Here is a 21,792-nt window from a genome sequence, read left to right as displayed (position 1 = left end):
TCTGTCACTGCACAGATGTCGATGTTATCCATTTTAAGGAGTGCCTCGAGTGAGTGCATTTTGAGGTTTAGACTTCTAGCATTGAGTAGCATTATCCTCAGATTTTGCTTGCTTGTACCTGCTACGGTGGTGAATTTGTCATTTGAACCTTGCCTAAAAAAGGTACTATAGGGGTGGCAAGAGCCTTAGCCAGTATCCAGAATCCCAAGGGCGACAGGTACAGGCCATCTCTGGCAAAGCATCGTGGTCTGTCGATCATGTCATCCCAGGCAGACAAATACTGGATCTCCTTAGAATGATACCAGAAGCTTAGCCAATTGTTGAAGTCAATCATTTTGTCCTTGTGCTGTGGTATAATTCTGGGCGATGGCAGGATGCTACTGAGGGCTAGGGTCATACCTGCCTGGGCTACAAGATCAGAGAGCTCCTCCTTCTCTTTTCATGTAGTCCAGGGAGGTACGTCTCAGGTCATTCACACCAACATGGACAATGACAGAGTCATATTTGTACTTTCTGTGGAGTGACTTGAGTGCGTGTGTTATGTGGCAGATCCTGGCACCTGACAGGCAGCTGACAGTGACTTTCTCCTTCTTTAGCCTGGTGAGTGGAACATCAGTGTGCCTGACTATAGATTCACCTATGACTAGAGTGTTGGGTACGTTGTTATGCCGTATGGGCTGTGGTTGAGTGGCACACTGAGATTGTGGGCTATGTGTCATTTGGGTTGTGTTGGGGGTGGTGGAGTTTGCTTGCGTTTCTGCTTTGGAGGTCCCTGTTGCTTGGGCAGGATTTTATTGAGAGTCTCCGCGAATGTAGGTGTGTGTTTTGCGTTTCTATGTATGTGTTTTGGTGGTGTAGATTTTGAGGGACTATGTAATGAGTGTGGTGTGGTGCAAGTGTTTACCTTCTCCTCTTGACTGTCTATTCCAGTCTTGGGTCTAGAGAGCTTTGCTTCCAGTTTGGCTGTATAAGTGCATCTCTCACAGGTTGAAGTGTTGGGTGGTAGGAGGAGAGGGTTGTCTGTGTACATGTGGCATTTGCTGCATTGCCCCAAGATGCCCAGATCCATCACGTAGACAGGAGAAATCACAGGGAGCTGACCCTTAGACATGCCTGGATAGGTGCTTATTTATTAAGTACTAAAAACTGCTTTCCTCTAGACAAGTGAGGAAAGTTGAGTGCTGTAGTAATTTGTAGCTTATTTAGTGCTTACAACGAGTTCTGAACAAGTGTTGAACTCAAAGAAACAGATTTGAGTGCTGAAACTAAAAAACTGGCTAGTTTTAAGAAACAAAATTAAACTAGAAGGCTTCTCTCCAACACAGAAAGATTTGGGGGCTCAGAAGCTTACAAATAGCCCTGGATACAGCAAATATGTATGTGGACTAGAGTACTTACAGGAAAGGCAGGAAACAAACTTAGACATTTTTTTTTTCTTCCTAAATGCTCTCTTTGTACACAGTAGGAGTACCTGAAATCAGAATATGACCTCACTGCACTCAGTTGACTGAGCAAATGAGATGGGGCCAGAAGGAGTATCTAAATACAAATTTACAAGATGGGCGTGCACTTTTAAAGCCACCAAGATTAACACCAAAACAAGAACAGGGCGGGGGATGTAGAGACAGAGAGCCACAATTTTCAGTTCAATTAATATTCAGTAAGAAACAAAAACACAAAATTCAGTACTATATGAAAAAAGTGCAGATAAAAGTGTACTTAAATTCACTTATACATCCAGTTGTTTGCAGGCAGATCTTAGCCAGCCAAAGCTCAAGTATTTAGCAGAACAAAAACAAAATGTACCACTTATATAAGGCAGGACAGCCCCTCAGCTGAAGCACAGACTATCAAAGTGAAACTACCTCCCACTGCTATCAATGGCTACACTTCTAACAAGATCTCTGTAGAAACACAAGCTCTGTGTAGAGACAGAGAGCCACAATTTTCAGTTCAATTAATATTCAGTAAGAAACAAAAACACAAAATGCAGTACTATATGAAAAAAGTGCAGATAAAAGTGTACTTAAATTCACTTATACGTCCAGTTGATTGCAGGCAGATCTTAGCCAGCCAAAGCTCAAGTGTTAGCCTCTAGTCTCTGACTTTGGTACCTGCCATTTGTCTGAGTGAGACCGTCTTGTAAGATGTCTGTGTCATGGGGGGAATCTGTGACAACTTCCAATTGGCAGGCATTTGCAAACTTGGTCAGCCAAAGGCCCTTGACATTGACCCTTACCTCCGAGACCTAGATGCCAAATAGGAGTGTTCCCAGTTCAGAACCCTGAGGTACCTCGCTGGTGACCGGTCTCTTGGTGGATGTGGTATCACCAATCCTGACTTCTCGGTTCTGTCTGTGAGACAGCTGGCAATCCACTGAGTTATGTAGGGGGTTTATGTTCAATTCAATGACTTTGTCAAATATACGCGAGTGTAGTATTATATCAAATGTCTTAACCAGGTCAGCAGTATGCACTGTTTTCCCCTCATCCATTGCCTTGGTGACCGTCTCAAAGAAGTCCACTAGTTTTAGTAGGCATGACCTTCTCCTGACAAAGTCAAACTGGGTTGAGTCCAATGTCTGAAGGTTGCCTATGTCTTTGTTGATCATTTCTATAATAATAATTAGTTCTATGGCTTTGCATATTAGACTTGTCAGACTAATAGGTCTGCAGTTTCCAGGGTCAGTTTTTGAGCCAATATTAAAAAACAGATCTGCACCAAACTTGCGCAACCAAAAACGTTTATTGTGTGGTATAAAAATAGAAACATAAGCGCTTTCACGACTAATGTTATAGCTTCATCAGACAAAAAGTCACTCCGCCTTAAGCATTGATAAAATCATTGATAAAATAAGGTTGTTACATGTATTATGCATTTTTAAGTAAGGGTGTATTTTAATTTATGTCTCTACACTCTATGCCACCTTATAGATTTAATCATGGTTTGTAAGCGTTTTACTAGATATTTATTAAACAGCATTTTGTTGGCTAGAAGTTTTTAATTGGTTATATATGATTTGCGCTGTAGGCATCAGCTGACTTTTATCATGTGGTATTTAAATTGCATCTGCTAAAGTTTACTTTGTCTGATGAAGTGACAACATTAGTCGTGAAAGCGCTTACGTTTCTATTTTTGTTCCACACAATAAACATTTTTGGTTGTGCAAGTTTGGTGCAGATCTGTTTTTTAGTATTGTTTCACTTTTGCTGCACCATTCTGTACCTGGAGCCGTCTTTTCATACAAATCAGTTTTTGGGCCACCCTTGTGAAGTGAGATAACCATTACAGTTCTCCATTCTTGTGGTTCAAAGCCTGTTTTGAGGTTATAGTTGAAAAGTGGCACAAGTGGTCCTGATGGGTCATGTTTCAAGCTATTTAGGAGACATCCCGGGTATTGTTGGTGATGTGTTTTTGGCCTTAATGAGCACTGCCAGGACCTGCTACCTGTTGATTGTTGTTTGAGTCATTCTAGTAAGTATTTCATGGGGGGAGGCGGGGGGGGTGAAGTTTGAGCTGAATTTGTCAGCCAGCAAATTCGTTATGTAACTCTGCTCAGTGAAGGTGGCACCATTGACCACCAGTTCAGCACACTGGTGTATGCTGCCTTTCAGGTTTCGAATATAGCTGTAAAAGGCCCTGTGGTTGTCTTTAGTCTATGAGGCTATCTTCAGCTTGTAAATGGCTTTGTTGGACTTAGTTAGACCTCTTTGTTTCCTGTTTATTGTAATAAGAGAGCTCCTTTCATTATTGGAGTTGCTTTTCTTGATTTTTTCCATTATTTTTTTTCCTTTTGTTATATACCCTACTAAGGTTAGGATTCCACCACTGTGATTTGTTTTTCGGGTTTCTTTTGGGCTTATTTCTAGTAGGTACAGCAGCTTGTATGCAGCCATTTACATGGTTGTACAGGGTCTATTTGAACTATTCTGCATAGGTTGTTATGAACTCGGAGGTTGGGAGGGGTGTTGAATTTTGACAAACTATTACTTAATAGTATGTAGTTTACTTTGGAATAGTTCTTAGCTGTAGCAAGGCTTGCTGGTTGATTTTTATTTCAAAGGAGACAGCTTTGTGGTCCAACCTCACCAGTAAGGATGTGACACGGGGGGGGCAGCGTTCTCCCATATTTCTGAGTACCAGGTCCAGTATGTTTAAACCTCTGGTAAAGGGTGTTTGTATTAATAAAGTCTAGGAATCATTGTGCCTGCGAATATGAGGCAGAATGTTTTTCCCAGTCTTTAGAGGGGCAGCTAAAGTCTTCCATGACTCGGGTATTTGGTTTAATGGTGAATGTCTCCAGTAGTTCTAGGTACGAGCTATAGGATTCTAGAGAGACAGAGGGTGACTTATATCTTGATAGGACATTGTATGGGGCTGCGTTTATGGTGATTTGTGGATGGAAACTTTCAGGGCAATGTCCTGTTTAACCAATGTAGAGTTATGCTTGTTGCTAATATATATTGAGACTCTGCAGCTGATGGTCTAAATGTGTGGAAGGCACTGAAGCCTTGCACTGCTACAGTACTTTATGGGGACTTAAACCATGTCTCCATAACAATACAGATATCTATATTCTCCAGTGTAAGGAGAGCTTGTAAAGTGTGGAGTTTCTTGTTTAAGATACTAATGTTGAGAATAACACCTTAAGGCTTCTCTGGGTTTTATTTGCTGTGTCAGTTGGTTTGCCAATTTGGCATTGCCAAAAAAGTCACTAAGGGGGTAGATAAAGTTTTAACCAATATTCGGACACCTAGGGGAGACAGGTGCAGACCATCCCTTGCAAAGCAATATGGTTTGCTAACCATGTACTCCCATGCTGACAAATATTGAATCCCCCCCCCCTGGAAAGACACCAGAAAATAGGACAGTAATTGAACTCATTCTTCTTTTGTTTGTACTTTGACATCATCCTTATAGGTTCATAGGTAGGTACTAGGCTATCGGCCCAAGGGCCTACAGAGGCCTAGCCAGCAAGGTTCCATAGCTTGTGCCACCCAAGAAAGTTATTTTCCTGTGCCACTGTCCAGCAGAGACACAAAAGTGATCCCCGGAGTGTATTTCCTATTTCCCATCCACTCATCAAGATTTTTTCTTGAAGAGTGCTAATGAAGAACGTTGCTTGACATAGATGGGTAGCTTGTTCCAGAGTATAGGAAGTCTCTGGGACAGGAATCTATCCCACCAGTGTGTCCTGTTTATTGTGGTGACAAGGTTTAGGTCCCTAGAGCGTGTAGCTCGGAGGGATTGGGATTTCTTTAGGTGTAGCATGTCCAACAGGTCTGGGTTTGACATAGCTTTATATGTTAGGCAGAGATCACCTCGGAGTAGGCAATATGCTACGGAGTAAAGCTGGAGTTTTTTGAGGCGGTCAGTGTAGGACATTTGTTTGAGGCCAGTAATCCTCTTTGTGAGGTATTTCTGTGGCCTTTCCAGCTGCTGCAGATGTCTTATGAGGTACATTCCAAATGGGGCGTTGTACTCTATAATGGGTCTAATGAGTGACGAGTAGAGGGGATGAGAACCCTTTTATGATGAGGTATGCCATGTAGAAGGACTTCCTGACTACTGTGGCGATGTGACTATCAAAGGAGAGACTACTGTCCACCTGGGTCCCAAGGTCTCTTATCACGCATTTGGTGTTAAGTAGATTGCTGCCTATATGGTAGTTCATGGGTACAGAGTTTTTACCAAAGGGATGACACTGCACTTTTTGGCATTGAGCTTGAGGCCATGGCTCTGACACCAGGCATCTGTCTCAGTGAGGCCCTTCTGTAGGATGTCCACATCATTTGGGGATTTGATTATGTCTCCTAGTTTGCAGTCATCTGCAAACTTCATTAGCCAGAGGCCTTCTGTGTTAGCCTGTACTTCAGAGAAGTAGATGCCAAACAGGAGAGGTCCCAGGACGGAACCCTGTGGTACTCCACTTGTCACTGCTTTGAGGTCGGATTTGGAGTCTGCAACTTTTACAGTGTGGGTTCTGTCAGTGAGCCAGTTGGCAACCCATCTTGTGATGTAGGGATTTATACCTAGTTTAGTGAGTTTAGCTATAATTCCAGAATGGGGGATGGTGTCGAAAGCCTTGTTAATAACCTCAAGATTGCTGCATCCCAACATAAAGAGAACTTCTCTGGCTGTCACTATCTTCATCTTCTTGTGCCAGAAAAGTTTTTCTGACATTAATGATTGCACATAAGACTGCTAACCACTGTAGTGTATCACATACAGTCCAGGCAAGTATGTATATGTGTGCGTAGTTGAATTTCATAACATTGAGACCAAAACATCTAAATCCCAAAGGATTGAAAATCCAAAACATTGAAAACTCAGAACATTGAAATTGTGCTTCATAACATTAAAAACTACAATGCATATGTAAATAACATCCTGTCCACCTGTAACAACACCTAACTAACAAAACAAATTTTCTACTACAGCATTACACTGAGGTTAGGAAATTAACTTTTATCTACTATAGTGCAATCTTGGACTTGATATGTTTAATTTACGGGGGGGGGGTGCAGGGAGGCTTGCCCCTCTGCAGAAATGTAGTAGAAAGTGTGTTTGTTAGTTAGGTGTTGTTGCAGGTGGAGGTGATATTATTTACTTGTGCAATGTAGTTTTCAATGTTATGAAGCACAATTTCAATGTTCTTAGTTTTCAGTGTTTTGGGTTTTCAGTGTTTTAAATTTCTGATGGTATGGTCTCAATGTTATGAAATTCAACGTTATGAAATTTCATTTTTATGAAGTAGATCCATATATATATATATATATATATATATATATATATATATATATATATATATATATATATATATATATATATATACCCGCCTTAACCAACATGCAGATGTGCAGTACGTATTGGAGATTTGTGCACAACATATAAGGCATACATAGCATAGAGTTCCTCCATACAACTAACTTCTTTAAAAAGAGAACAATCTTTTTTTAAACAGTTTTGTGGTATAATAGCAATAACCACTGTCTTGCCAAGGTATGCAAGGGCAATATTTACATACTCTGGATCAAACCTTGATAAGTCATGCTGTGTTTGGGTCACTCAGACCTTAAACAGATTATTGCATTAGCAACTTTGACAATAATTGAAGAACTTCTTTCAAAAAAATAATAAAGTTCAAATCATTCAGAAAATATTTGTGACTGTGTTGTTTAGTTGCTTTGGCATCATCTGATATGTGCTGAAACCTGAGTTGCCACTTTTACTATGTGAAATCAGTGTTTTATTGATAAGTAGAAGTAGTTGAATTATGCATGACGCAAATTTCAAATTGTGATCTTTAACCATTTCATCAAAAATCTAATTCACTAAAAGGATCAATTTAGAGATAGAACTTTCCGTATTCCCACATTACATCAATCAGGGATTTAAGGTATTTGAGCAAGAGTGCTGGGGGACAGTTCCGCTCCCCTTGTATGGTGATATGGTGGGAGATTTGCTCCATCCAAAAACATAAACTTGTGATTGAATGGACTTTCAGACAACTTGTTTCATTCAAAAAAAATCACTAAACTGCAGCTGCCAAAGAATTTTTTTGATGATGCTTTCTAAATCTTCAGAAAGGTCCCTTTAGGTTGTAGCTCAATATATTCTGTAATTTAAGGATATTATTCACATAATGTGAATTATTGAAGCTCAAATACTCAATACCCAGAATTCAGGTTATGGTGTTGTGAAAATACTAAATTTTCATTCTACAAGTCACCAGACAAGGGTAAGGGATATATGGCTCTGTATAAGATGATGATCTTGGTGATGATATATTATATAACAGGGTGATGGTGGAGTGGGGGGGGCTTGCCTTTTACTAAAAATAACATTTTAGGACAAATGTCCATTTATCATTTACTTTGATTTCTGAACTGTGCATATTTGAATAACTATTCAAAAGAATATACTGGACCTGCTATTATGTTTCAGAAATGTACATTCAAATTATGTTTGTAATTGGCAGTATTATTTTATTTAGTCCAGATGTTTTGATAATCTCTTACTAGATAGATAGATAGACAGACAGACAGATAGATAGATAGATAGATAGATAGATAGATAGATAGATAGATAGATACAGATACAGTTTGTACCCTCTTTCCCAGCCTGTGAACCCTCAGACCTCTCTTGGCTACCTATATCTCCATGTTCTTCATCTCTTTGTCAGGTATAATTTTCTTATATCCTGGACTAGCTTTCTGTGCTTTTTTCAGCAAATCTGCCTTGTTTGTCCATTGGGCCACATTGTTCAACCTTGTCTTTGTGCCTTCCTTGGTATACTCATTTGACCTCAGGACCTGTCAGATGAGATTTGCATCTGCATGTTGCATAAATGTTCTCTTTGGGTAGTAACATTAATCTGGGAAGTCGTTTAATAAATGTTCCCTTTGAAACAGTTTATTCAGCACTTCTGAAGGTCCTAGCATGAAAAACAGCCTTCCTGCTGGCAGTCAAACTGGCTGGAAGAATTTCACCTCAGGCCATTCTGTGTTGTCAGCCTTAAACTATTTTTCATAAAGGCAGGGTGTATTTTTCGGATCGATATTAAATCAGCGAATGCTTAAAAAAACGAACGCTGATTTATCGACCCCATGTAAGCGAAAGCTTACAATCCCAAACACTTAGAACAGTGATTTTTTTTTTCCCCAGGGAAAAAAATCACTGTTCCAAAAAAGAAAAAGAAAAACTTTAAAACATTTGATAAGGTGGTGGGCTTCGCCCCCCACACCCCCCCCCCAGTTAAATATACCAACTCCGAGATCGCACTACAGTGACAAAAATGACAAAATAACGAAGGCGGACAAGTGAATTCTTTCCCAGGGAAAGAATTTGCTTATATGCTGTTTCGGTATTTTGCCGTTTCATGCTTTCAAGTTCGATCAAGACGCATTCGAAAGAATGCGTCTTCAATCATATAATACGGAACCTATTTTTCTACCTTTCCAACCTTGATATCCAACATTATGTCTAGTATTGCCCTAAACCAGAAGATCCACGCCACTGTTTTTATCCTCATACAAAATGATGAAGGGAGAAGAATTTTACAATAAGTGATCTTAGATATCAAAGATATTGGGAAATATGTCCAACACTGTCTGCTTCATAACTAATAAGTTCAGTGACTGTATGCGAAAGCAAACCATTTCCAGGTGACTGTTTAGCTGCTTGTATTGAATTGCCTTTTGGTTTAAAAGGGCACTTCCCTTCAAGCAGCCGTAAGAGCTCATTTGTATTTTTTTTTCCACAGGATCTTCCTCTGTTGCGTTCTCTGACTAGCTATTTCATTGTTTCTCCATGAGTTTACAAAGCACACTGCAAGTTAGAAATGGTCTCCAAAGCTTGAGGTGGCTTAGTGGCATCCTTTTCCCCATCATTCTTATATCTGTCTTCTTTCCAGGAATATTATTTTCTTCTGTTGTTGGGCCTAGTGATAGAGCGAGAGAATCTAGAAAAGGTGGTATTCAGTAATGTTAAGTCTATAGTTAGCCACCATAACATTAAAGTGAATTAGCGTTTACTGTGAAAAGGTTCTAATAATAGGGAAATAAAATATAGTGGCTGAATTATATAAATGGTGACTGTGGATTTTTTTTTCCTTTTCTTCCCAGTTTCAGTAATCAAAAAGTCTAGTGAATTAATTAGCCTTCTACCTGCAACAGGTCTTCGTTGCAGGATGGTAAATCTGTAATAGCTATATTTTTTGTACTTTAAATCTTGTTCCATCCATGGTGTTTGAATAACGATTGGGCATCTTCCTGGAGCTTAGTGTCATACAAGACACCTGAATGCCTCTATTTCCTGAAAAAAACAACTTCTTCATATTCTATCACAGCTGAAAATATAGTGTATATATTGACTCATTATAACATTTCATTTTTTTGGTGAGTGAGTCATTTCTTTTAGATATTCTTAACATATTTCTGTCTTTTGCTCAGTTTTAGGGTACCTCCTTTTGTGCCTTCCATTTCAGGTAACAGAAACACAGGAGAACTGGATCTGCTTGCATAAAATGTTTCTCAGACCATTTGTTGTCCTTGATTGTATTACACTGCATCTTGTAGAATAACTTCCTGCCAGGCAGAATATTCAGAAAGTGAAATGTTTAACCCATTCAGTAGTGAGAAAACAGGGACTGTTCAGTTAGTTATTGCTGTGTTGAGTACATCCCACAGGCGTACTTTACTAAGATCCCACAGGAACTGCTGCCCAAAGAAATAGTGGTAAATAAGCCTGATGATGCCTTGTTTGGGCTCTGTGAGCATCATAAATTTGTTCCACTAACTAACCTAATGCTTGGTGCAGTATCAAAAGCTGTCCATCATTGTGATCACTGCTGCAGTAGGCTAAGCTATATGAGTTATATCCTGCATAGGTTATAACACCTAGCCAGCTTCTAAAGCTTCAGGGCACCTTCTGTGTGTCTAAACTATTATTCATCTCGAGAATAGCTGACTAAAAAGTCAGATTTGGGCACCAAGCCCTTTGGAGCTTCCTTGCCACCAAGATAAGTGCTCCTGTGTGGGCTTTCAATGATCAAAGATTGGCTAAAGCTATTCCATTGCTAGGCAGATAAGTTCCCTTCAGAGAAAAAAATTACACTTTACCTTTTTCTTAAATAAAACTTACTTTATATAAAACAGAAGAACTTTTAAGCTAGAATATGATGTTTTTGTTGACTGTCTAATGACTTTTATGCACTTTTTATTGTTTTATTTTTGTGGTAAAAAATTGTTTAAACTTTTTTGTGGAGAAATTGTTATTTTTACTTTTTGGGGTCTGTACAGGGCTTTTTACGAGTTTTTTTTTTCATCAGGGAAAAGTAACCTTTTTTCTACTTTCCTGTTTTACTGACTGTTGCTGCTAAACATGCAGCATTTTTGGCTTGACCATGAAACAGTGTGCCAGTTCCTCCATCCACAAAAAGAAAAAGATTGTTAAGCAGCTTTTCCTACAACAGCAGGCTGATAATTTGCCTCAGCCACAGGTGAGTGACCGTACTGTAGCCAAAACTAGTTCCTCAGACCACTCTAGCTGGTTCATCAGAAAACTAATATTTTTCTTCGGATCCCTCTGGTGTACTCCATACAGCCCCCATGGACCATGAGTTGGACATACCCACTATGCTGTTGGGGTCCCTTTAGTGGACAAGGGAGAACCACTGTTGTGTCCTGGGAGAAGGGGTAGAGAATGAGCCCCTGCTTATCCAGAATGCTGTGCCCATCTCTGGGGAAGTTGGTGCTGTCAATACTGGGTTTGTTTCTTCAGAAATTCCTGTCAAAAAGAGAAAGAAAGCCAAACATTTGTCTTGTCTTGTTTCAATTACTGTAGACAGGCATCATTTATTAGACCTGGCTCAGGATCTTGTACAAGCTCTTGACCCTTCTTATAACGCTGTTTCTAGTAAAAGAAAAAGGGATTCCTCTTTCCATGAAGAGGCCCAAGAAATTGAACCTGTAGGGGAATGTGAAGGGGTAGATGCATTTTTTCTCCTTAGGTTTTTTTAATTCAAATTCTGAAGAGAGTGCAGTATATGATTCTCCCTGTGAGGGATTCACTTTCTCTGAGATTATTTCCAGGATGAATCAATGTTTTCAGTGGGAGAATAGTGAAGTTTTTCAATCCCTTGGAAAATTTTATATGATTTGTTACTACTGGAATTTCCAGAACCTTCACCTATCCCTCCAGCTTTGGAGAATCATTTTGTCACAGCCTGCAATTTCCCTGACAGTCAGCCTGCTGCCCCTAAAAAAGTAGATTTTGTAAATTTCCTCAAGTCTTTCAAGTTTTTATACATCAATTGCAGACCTAACCCATCAGCTATAGCCTTAGTGAATCCAGCTGCTGCTAAACACTTTGTTAATTCTAATCCCTGTTCATTTTATAAGGATGGAAAGGATTTTGATAAGTTTGGTGAAAAGTATAAGCTTCTGCACTTTTATTCTTAAAATTCTAAACTATCATGGTCATACGTTGAAGTTTATCCTCACTAACTGTGAAGGTATGAAGAATGTTTTGGTTTCAGTTTCCTCTTGTGAGGAGATATCTTTGTATAATTTAGTTTCTTCTTTTTCAGAAGTTACTAAAGATTGCTTAGAGTGTGTTTATGACTCTGTGAATACTATCTCCAGGTTTGCTGCCACTGGAACTGTTTTAAAGAGATTGCCTGGCTTCATTCTCGAAACCTCCCAGAAGATGTTGAAAATGGAATTTTGAAATCTCCATTGGACAAAGGTTTTGTGTTTGGACCTTCTGCTGTAGAAGTCAATGAAAGTGTAATGAGAGGGAAAAGCTAATTCAGGGAATCTCTCAGCTCTCCTTCTGTTCCATGGGATTGTCTGCTCCCTCCTGTAATTTTGGCAAAAAATAAATAGTCCCAGCAGAGTGCTGGTAAGCAGAATTTTAAAAATCATTGCCACAGAGGTTCCAAAAATAAAGCACCCCCCCAGAACAAAAGATAGTCAAATAAGTCAAAATAACAGTCCCGTAATCCTCCCAAAAAGTCTGAATCACCATTTCTCTCTTTGGCAACAGATTTTTTTTGCAGACAACTGGGTCTTGAATGTGATTCACCAAGGCTACAGAAGGCAATGGGAGGACCTTCCTCCTTTCATTATTCCTCATTTAAGTTTGTTATTGCCCTTAGATTTAAAAGATGGGTATCATCACATTCCTATTAATCCAGATATCACATGTTTTTTAAGGTTCACATTCCTAACATATTCATCTGAGGTGTTCTACCGTCTGTCTGTATGCAGATGACTTGGAATTGGGTAAACTGATTTCATTCATGTGTTACAGATAACACATGTCTGAAAAAGAACTTGACTAAATTGACCGTTTGGGCACAGGAGAATAATGCACTGATAAATACAACAAAAACTAAGCATATAAGATTTGGGAGACATAAATTGAACGGTGAATATTTAATACAGCACACAGTAATTGAAACTGTAGATTCATTTAAGGACCTGGGTATAATAGATCCAGCTCTGAGTTTTTCTAATGATATCAACCAGTTGGTTAATGATAGTTATAGAACTATAGGTTGTATAAAACGATTTATAAAGTCTTGGAAATCAGAAATGATGAAGTCATTGTTTGTTAGTTACATTAGACTCAAACTTCAGTATGGAGTAAAAATATGGAAAACTTATAAGAAAACAAGCATGAGTAAACTGGAAAGAGTACAGAGGAAATATACCAAGGCATCCATGGATGTGAGAATATAAGTTATTATGAAAGACTAAAATATCTGAATTTGTACAGTGTATCTAAGAAGAGATCTTATTCGGGTATATAGGGCATTTAGAGACAACTACCTCTGGGAATGTTTGGGGTTATCAAAAAGTAGTAGAGAATCATCAGACAACCTGTGTAGAAGATTCTATAGGAATGAGAAATGTAGCAGTTGGTTCTCTAAAAGACCAGCTGATGCATGGGACAGACTACCAAAATACACTAAAGCAAATACTACTTTAGATATTTTTAAGAATATCCTGGAAAGTTATTATGGGAACAGGTGCTTTGGCATATTGGCATGCTAGAAGGGCATTAATGCCCATGCTTGAAATATTTGTATGTATGTATTATCAGTTCTCTGCCTTACCCTTTAGGCTATCCAGTGCTCCAAGTGCGTTCACAAAGTGTTCGCTCCTGCTAATCAGATGATAAGGGCCAGACATTTTCTACAGAAGATAAGCCCCATTGCTTATGCTGACACCCTTTTGCTGACATTTGAGTAGACGGCTGAGAAGGAAGCCTGTTCAGCTGCTGAATGGGTGGACTGACAGACACATTTTTGAGTGGAGAATCCCAAAAAGCATCATTTGATATGGAGCCTGTACAAGCCAACAACACATTAGCACAGTTGAGTGGGGAATACACTTCTATAGTAAGGATTTTGTGCTTGGACCTCTGCTTTGGGCAAGTCACTTGCACTCAAATGTTTGACATAATTCACATAATATGGAAATGGTTAAAGCTAGAATGGCTTACATCACTTCATATTACAGAGTTCATTATAATGGACGATTTACTGGGAAGTATACCATTTGTTGTCTGTTGCTTGTCAAGTCTGGTGAATCCTACCTCCACAAACTAGCTAATAAAGCTAGTTGGGAAATATGTGGTGCTAAGTGAGGCAGGCGAGTGATTACTGCTAGCCAGGTACTGAGAGAGGAAACCTCAAAGTAAGACAGTGTTTTCCTTTTGATTCTCGCCTGCCAAGGAACCGTTTGTTGCAACTGATATTTAAAAGCATATCAAATAAGACTGAGGATATTATGGCCTTTATGAACTGTGTTCTTGTGAGACTTGTACTTTTGTTTTAGCTGGTATCAACTGTTCTACTTTTTGCTCTTCTTTGCATATTATAGTTCTTGTCCTTTTAGAACTGCAGTAATGATTATCAGCTAATCAAAATACAAACTTTAGTCTTGTATCTAGTATTTAATTATGTGCTAGGGTGAAGCTTCCATAGTAGTTTTTTTTTAATATTTTATTTATTTATTTTATTTAAGTTTCCATAGTAACATTTTATTTGAAGAGGCAGTTGTTTTAGGAGACTGGCTTTTCAGTGAAAAAAAAATATGGCGTTGTTGCTTTTATTTACATTTTGTTAGTTAATTAGTCATTTTGTTAGTGAGTTAGTTTCTTTATTAATGAAGTTTGGATTAGTAGGTTAGCCTTAATAAGCTGTTCTTATATTATATATTTTAATTTGTCTCTAGCTTTTTAGTTTTAGTTCTGAGGTAGCACAGTCTCAGTTTACACTATGGTGCTAAGGAGCAGAGGGACTTGGTTAAAGGAATGAGTTTAATGCTTTTATTGCCCTTAACAGAGCCACACACTGTAACCACTCCCTTGCTCCAAATAACCTGATTCTATTATATATAAATAATGAATGTTTTTGATGCTTTTCATTATACGCAACTAGGATCGCTTCTTTGTGTGTTTTAATAATGGATATTCCATTTTAACTCAACTTGGGACTACCTACTATTTTCTATTTTATTATTTTGTAGTACGTATTTTACAGTTCAATTTTATTAGTAAACTAGGTGCATAACATAATTCAAGGAGTGAACGTCACACCCTCCACACTGCAATGTTTCTTCTTTTTTTTTTATTCACATTTCCAACAATTCTACTGTAACTGACAACATGACATAACTATGTTATGCCTGAGATCTATAATAAAATATCACATCTCCCTTATTTAAGAAGAAAAATGCACAACCCATATATCTAAACCTTAAAATAATGTAAACTCAAAATATTTCAACCTCCAAAAATAGGGTTACACTGTTAATTCATAATGTTTGCATTAGCGTTGATTTACAACCCGAGCTCCTCCCAGTGTGGGGACTCATTTGCCAGACTCCCAATTTCTAACTGTACTAGCCTTAATGATGCACATACTTAGAGAAAAGAAAAAAAAATAAAAGAGGAAAACACACTTTTCCCCTTTTGTCTAAGTTGCCTGACGTTGGTAATAACATGGCATATGTTCTTCGTCTTCCATTGCTGCAGTCCTGACTATTGGGTATAGTCCGCGTCCAGTCGGCCCGAATACCAGAGTATAAGGCTGACGTCGGTCAGGGCGCATTAGACTGACGTCAGTACGTCAGGGTACTAATGCGCATGACCGACGTCATATCCTCAGTCTTTTTTGCCGCATGGTCCGATGCAGAAGCAGTTTTGCGAGTGCAGGTTGGCGTACTGAAATATTTCCGAAACCGGAGTTTCAGACCGAAACAGAGTTGGCTAAGTACCCGCTAGGGAACATTTTAGTTTTTCTTGCCTCAGTATTTTACCGGATGTCAGAAAAGTGAATAACTGTATTTCTTGTGGGAAACAGATACCTCATAGGGATTATCATACCTTGTGTATACCTTGTTTAGGGCCTGAGCACGACGTTGTTGGTTGCCGCTCTTGTGCTAGGTTTAACAAACGCACTATTAAGAGGAGGTTAGACTGTGCCAGGTTAGTGTTTGGGAAGCGTTGCAATTATAAAATGCCGTCGGATGCTCCACGCCCGCCTCCAAGAAGCGCAAGGATAAAACTGTGAAGCCTAGGGTTGAGGAACCAGCAGTCCCGGACGTCGGTTCTTTAGAAGGCTCAGTGGAGCCGGAGGTTTTGCCAGGAGTTTCCATGGAGTCCCAGGCAGAAACTATACTCTTACAGGATGTGCCTTCTCAGGAGGTAGGCCAGGCTGAGGGGCTTCTCAGGTGACTGTTCTTCCCTCTCTCCCAAGGTAGTTAGGGCCTCCTTCTGTTGCCAAAACTTCTTTGAGAGGTAGGGCTACTTCAGCTTCAGTGGGGGCTTCTCCTAGCATTTCGGTTCTGTACCTAAGAAACATATGCTTAAAATGGCAGAAGATTTGATTACTATGATTAGGGGTTCTATGCCCCCGCCTGATAAGAGGCCTAGGGTGGAACCGGAGTTTGATAGTTTTGAACAGTGTTCAGAGGCTTCAGAATCTTCTGTGGAAGATATGCAGGAGTATCCTACTTATTCTGATTCTGATGTGGATGATTCCACTCCTACAGCTTCTCCACCTGAGGATTTCTCATTTTCAGAGACTTTGCATTCCATGAGGGAGCACTTTAAATGGGAAGGCCAGGATTACTCTGACTCCAGGAAAAGGCTTAGGGAGTTCTTGTTTTTACCCCAGCATAGGCCTTTAGCTATTCCTCCTGTGTTGAATGTGGTGGAAGATGTTTTTGCAGAGGCTTCCCTGAACCCTGACTCCAATTTCTAACTGTACTAGCCTTAATGATGCACATACTTAGAGAAAAGAAAAAAAAATAAAAGAGGAAAACACACTTTTCCCCTTTTGTCTAAGTTGCCTGACGTTGGTAATAACATGGCATTTATGATCTAAGTAACATGTAACATAATGTTTTGAGATGTGGAAAGCACATTTCCCTTACAAAACATTTCAGATGCTGACAAATCATAACTCAGCAGCTCATAGTGTTTTCTAATACTGCCCTACAGAGATCTTTGGCAAGTCATATTTCTTTTTTCACCATCCCTGGTGTCTGCACATTGTACTCATTTTTCGAAGACATGGACATCACTACAAGCAGGTCAGTCTGCAGAAAGGACTAGAGGGTAGTGGATAGTGATAGAAGGGAAAAGGGGGTTACTTCCAGAATGTATTTAAGTAGCAGGGTGTTGTCATTCTCATGGCTGACCCCTTGCTAACACGTCAACTGAATGGCAAGAAACTAATATACAGGGAGGAGGCTTATCAGTGAATTCCTAAAGTTGCTGGAAGGTGACAGAAGGAAAGTCCTACCACTACCACATGTGGAAAAATGGATGTTTTGAATGTTTGCGTCACTTAGACTACCCTATCCTTCAGATCTGAAACACCACATAAACCATCAATTATTCAGTTACCCACTTCTTGGTTATAAATAGGATGTCAGGAAAGAGAGACATCATTGACAGTTTAAGCCTTTTTCTCCACTACTGCTTTCCTTCGTTTTGACTTTATTTGATAAGTCTGAGGAAGAACATGCAAAACAAAGCCAGTGTACTCTGCTGGGATAACATAAAGCTTGAACCTTGTGGTTGCTTCAGGATGTGACTTCATCTCCTAGACTAACAAATATCCTGTATGGAAGATGGCACAAGTACACATAATGGCTTCTAAGGTACAGCCACCTGAAAATTAAATATAAAATAATGTCATATATTCTGAAATTACTCATATTAATTGCAGAATGGTTCCTTTTAGATATATGTGTTGCTGTGTGTAAGTCTACTGTTTCTGTCGGTTTTCGGTTCATCTTTCATGTTGTGGTAAAGTTGTATCATAAGTGTAGTGGTTGTTCACCAATCATCTTTCAGCATTGTCTATATTTTATTGCATCTTGTGTTCCTAAACTGAGAGAAATATTGACATTTCAAATGGAAGCAGACTCTGCATAATCATTGGCTTTCCTTAGTGTACCATGTAAGAGAGAAGATAATCTCAGCAGCATCAGCAAGATGCCAGACATTTTTAAATTTAAACCAGAACTAGGTTGTAGGGGCATACAAAATGCCAGTGAAGATGGAACAATGGCAGAATGTAGCATATTGTCTGAACCACATATTTTTACAGAAATATAATGCCAAAGTTCAATGTAGTAATGTCACCTTGGGTAGCATGACAGTCACATGATTAAGGATGTCATCTACTAGCAGAAATATGACTAGAGTGGATGATGGCAAATTGTGTACTCCTAATTATGGTACTCTTCTTGTGGGGAAGGGGATATGAATTAGGCAAGGACGTACCCTAGTTGTGAGCTACTGACTCACTTTTTCCAAAAGGGACAGTTTTCTAGAAAGCTTTCACAGTTATGATTTATTCCATAATTTGACAAAAGCAGTGGTACTCAAGATATCTTGGGTGTTTCACTCCCTAGGTGCATTAATTGTCCAAACCCACTGTTTACAACAAATTTGCATGTTGTGCATTTTCAAAACAATACAGCTATTGTGCTGCTGTGTCTGTATGTGATCCATATTTTCTGGTGGGATGGTTCCCTTGTGTTTGGTTACTACAGCATTTCACAAATGATCAGATAGTAATTCTTTGAAACTAGAATGGTCTGCTGATGCCATATGGATATAAATAGCATGTCAAGCAATGCAGTAATCTTCTTGTTCTTAATGACTTTGTTTGAATATACCTGTTTATAAAAAGTGAGGGAAATGACAGAGCTGGAAACTGAAGCCTTTGAATTATTCACAGGCCGACTGCAGTGCCTGCAGGCTTCCCCACACCACTCTGCCAGCGCACCTCCACACCCACCATGGAGAGACAACCCCTGTCTTCGGGTGAGAGGGTATTTCTGTTTTCTTTCCTTTTCATTTTTAGTGATATATTGTGAAATATTGTATATATTGAATTTAGGCTCATGTTTATTCATTAAGAAATGCTGAAATGTAGAATTTTATCAAGTGTGTCTGAACGAACAGGAGATATACCATTCCTTTAAGAGTAAATACACTAGAGGGTAGCCAGTATGCATCTCCTGTGAGATCTGGAACCTCAGAAATGTGTTACATTTGGCATTGTTACTAGCCAACATTAAGCATAAATCTGTTTTTCTAAAAAAATATTGTTGACATGTTGCTATATTATAACAGGGCCTTTTTTTCCAATGTATCCGGTTTTGCCTCCATGTTGATGCCTTGGTAGTCAGGATAGAATTAAATGAATATTTTTTTCTGTTTGTTAATATGTGAATCTTGATTTCTTGTGGAAATAAAATAAGAGACTGCAATAAACCTGGCACAACAGTAAAGTACCAATCTTGTTTATACTGGTGCGACCAAAAACATAAAAACATTGCTCTGAGCAGTATCTTTATTTCCCAAACCATCTGCTAACCAATACATTTATTTTCTCCACATTAAAATCATTTGTAGGCCCACAGTGGTCCACTCTGGAGTTATAGGAAACTCATATAAGCAATGAAGCATACCAAACATCAAATAAGCATGCTGGAGATACTTGCATATTACAACTGTATTTGACCTAACAATCCTTCTTGGAAAATTCAGCAGTATGTTAATTTTGATGCATTGCACCTGTTGTTTTGTATTGGCTGTTTGCTGTTTTACTTTTCAATTTATTACAACAGTGACTTAAATAAGAATGGAGTTATTTACTAGATCCTTTTCCTAATGCCTTAATGTCAGTGGTGCACTGCTTGTGACAATAGTGTGGTTGCCATAAAAACAGTCTGTTAATATACGGAGAGGTCATACAATCACTCTATTCTCTTTCTAAAGCCCTGCACTTGCTCAGCTCTTATAAGGAAACACTAACTAACTAAAGCACTACACCCTCCTTGACTTCTCATAAGTATTAGGCTCCCGATTTGTCCTTCCTGATCAAGTGAAAAATCAGTTCCCTTCCCTAATCTGATCAGTAAAAAAACAGTTCCCTATACTAATCTGGTATGTCCAAGGGTCAGTTTCAAGGTTACTCTCCAGTCCAGCTGGTGAATCTGGGAATTTTGAGGCAATGTTGCAATTGCCTTATGTACACAGACAACCCTCTCCTCCTTCCAACAAACTCTAATACATGTGAGAGATGCAGTTACACAGCCAAACTGAAGGCAGAGCTCTCTCAACCCAAGACTGGCACAGTCAGTCAGGAGGAAAAGGTAACCACCCACACCACAAATCCAGTCTCACACAGACCTATTGCATCTGGATACCCAACACATGAACACACAAAAACATACTCGGAGGCTCTAAATAAAAATCTGCCTAAACAGCAAACATCTCCTAAGCACATTTCCAAGCAACAGCCACCCCCTCAACAATACCCACGAATCACATATCTCACAAAATCAGTGTGCCTCACAGTCACAGCCCTTAAGGCCAAACAACACACCAAATACACTTGTTATAAGGGACTCTATTGTCCGGCACACTGACGTCCCGCTCACCAGACTGAACAAGGAGAAGGTCACTGTAAGCTGCCTGTCGGGTGCCAGGATCCGCCACATAATGCAAGCACTCAGGTCACTCCAAAGCAAGTACAAGTATGACTCCGTCATTGTCCATGCTGGTGTGAATGACCTGAGACGTACCTCCCTGGACTACATAAAAAGAGAAATAGAGGAGCTCTCTAACCATGTAGCCCAGGCTGGTATGACCCTGACCTTGAGTAGCATCTTGCCCTCACCAAGAATGATGCCACAGTATAAAGACAAAATGATCAGTTTCAACAATTGGCTAAAGTATTGGTGTCATTCAAAGGGGATCCAGTGTCTGTCAGCCTGGGATGACATGCTCGATAAGCCACGTTGCTTCGCTAGGGGCGGCTTGCACCTGTCACCCTTAGGCTTTCGTATACTGGCCAAGGCTCTTGCCACCCCCATAGTGCCTTTTTTAGGCAAGGCTCAAAGGACAAACCCACCTCCATAGACAACCCAACGATAAAAAAACTAAAGGTAATGCTACTCAGTGCCAGAAGTCTAAACCTCAAGATGCACGCACTCGAGGCTCTCCTCAGTATGGAGAAAATCGATGTCTGTGCAGTAACAGGAACCTGGTTCAAGGCTCCTGAGAGCACCCCAGCACTACCAGGTTATAACTCATACCATGCGTTTTGGCCCCAAAACTCGGACCGAAGCACAAAAGGAGGGGGAGTATCTATATTCATCAATGACACCTACACCTCCAGGTTAGTGGCACTGCATGAAGCATCAGAAACCATCCATGTGCAACTAACAGCAGGCAAAACTGCCTTTCAGTTTGTAGCCTGCTACAGAACACCCTCCCTATTACAGGAACCCCACTTGACATTCCTGAGAACACTGGAGAATATGAAGGTCTCTCCAAACACTATGTTATTGGGTGACTTCAACTACCCAAACATTGACTGGGAAAACTACTCAAGCCCAAGCACCCTCGCCCAACGGTTTCTTGAATTTATAAACTCTAACGCAATGGAACAACTGGTCACCGCTCCCACAAGAGGGAACAACATATTGGACCTGGTCATCACCAACAAGGGGACTCAATGTTCCACACCAGAGGTAAACCCCTCATTGGTAAGATCAGACCATAAACAAATTTCCCTGGACATCCATATCCCGTCCCCACCCCCAGCCAAGGAAATCACTGTAAAGAATTTCTCAAAAGCCACCTTTGCACTTTTCAAGACTGAGGTGGAATCCTTCAAAGCCCCTGGGCCAGAGGATAATACAGCCCAATCCGCAGAATCCTTTACAAATGCATTCTATGAGCACC

At 39.7% G+C, this 21,792-nt stretch overlaps 1 protein-coding gene across 4 annotated transcripts in view; it reads left to right on the top strand.

The window, feature by feature from the left end:
• NFIC (nuclear factor I C) overlaps positions 1–21,792 on the top strand; it is a 1,851,273-nt gene that overhangs the window by 1,653,521 nt on the left and 175,960 nt on the right. The window contains exon 11 of one of the 4 annotated variants that reach the window (XM_044054105.1): positions 18,773–18,858. The exons of the other annotated variants lie outside the window; for them this stretch is intronic. Within the exon in view, the coding sequence (XP_043910040.1) occupies positions 18,773–18,858 (86 nt within the window). The remainder of the gene's footprint in view (positions 1–18,772; positions 18,859–21,792) is intronic. 4 annotated transcript variants of the gene reach the window in all.

The sequence above is a fragment of the Protopterus annectens genome, chromosome 13.part0 (assembly GCF_019279795.1).
Source record: "Protopterus annectens isolate FY-2018-M chromosome 13.part0, PAN1.0, whole genome shotgun sequence".
Taxonomy (NCBI): domain Eukaryota; kingdom Metazoa; phylum Chordata; order Ceratodontiformes; family Protopteridae; genus Protopterus; species Protopterus annectens.
This window is presented reverse-complemented; position numbering and strand designations above follow the sequence as displayed.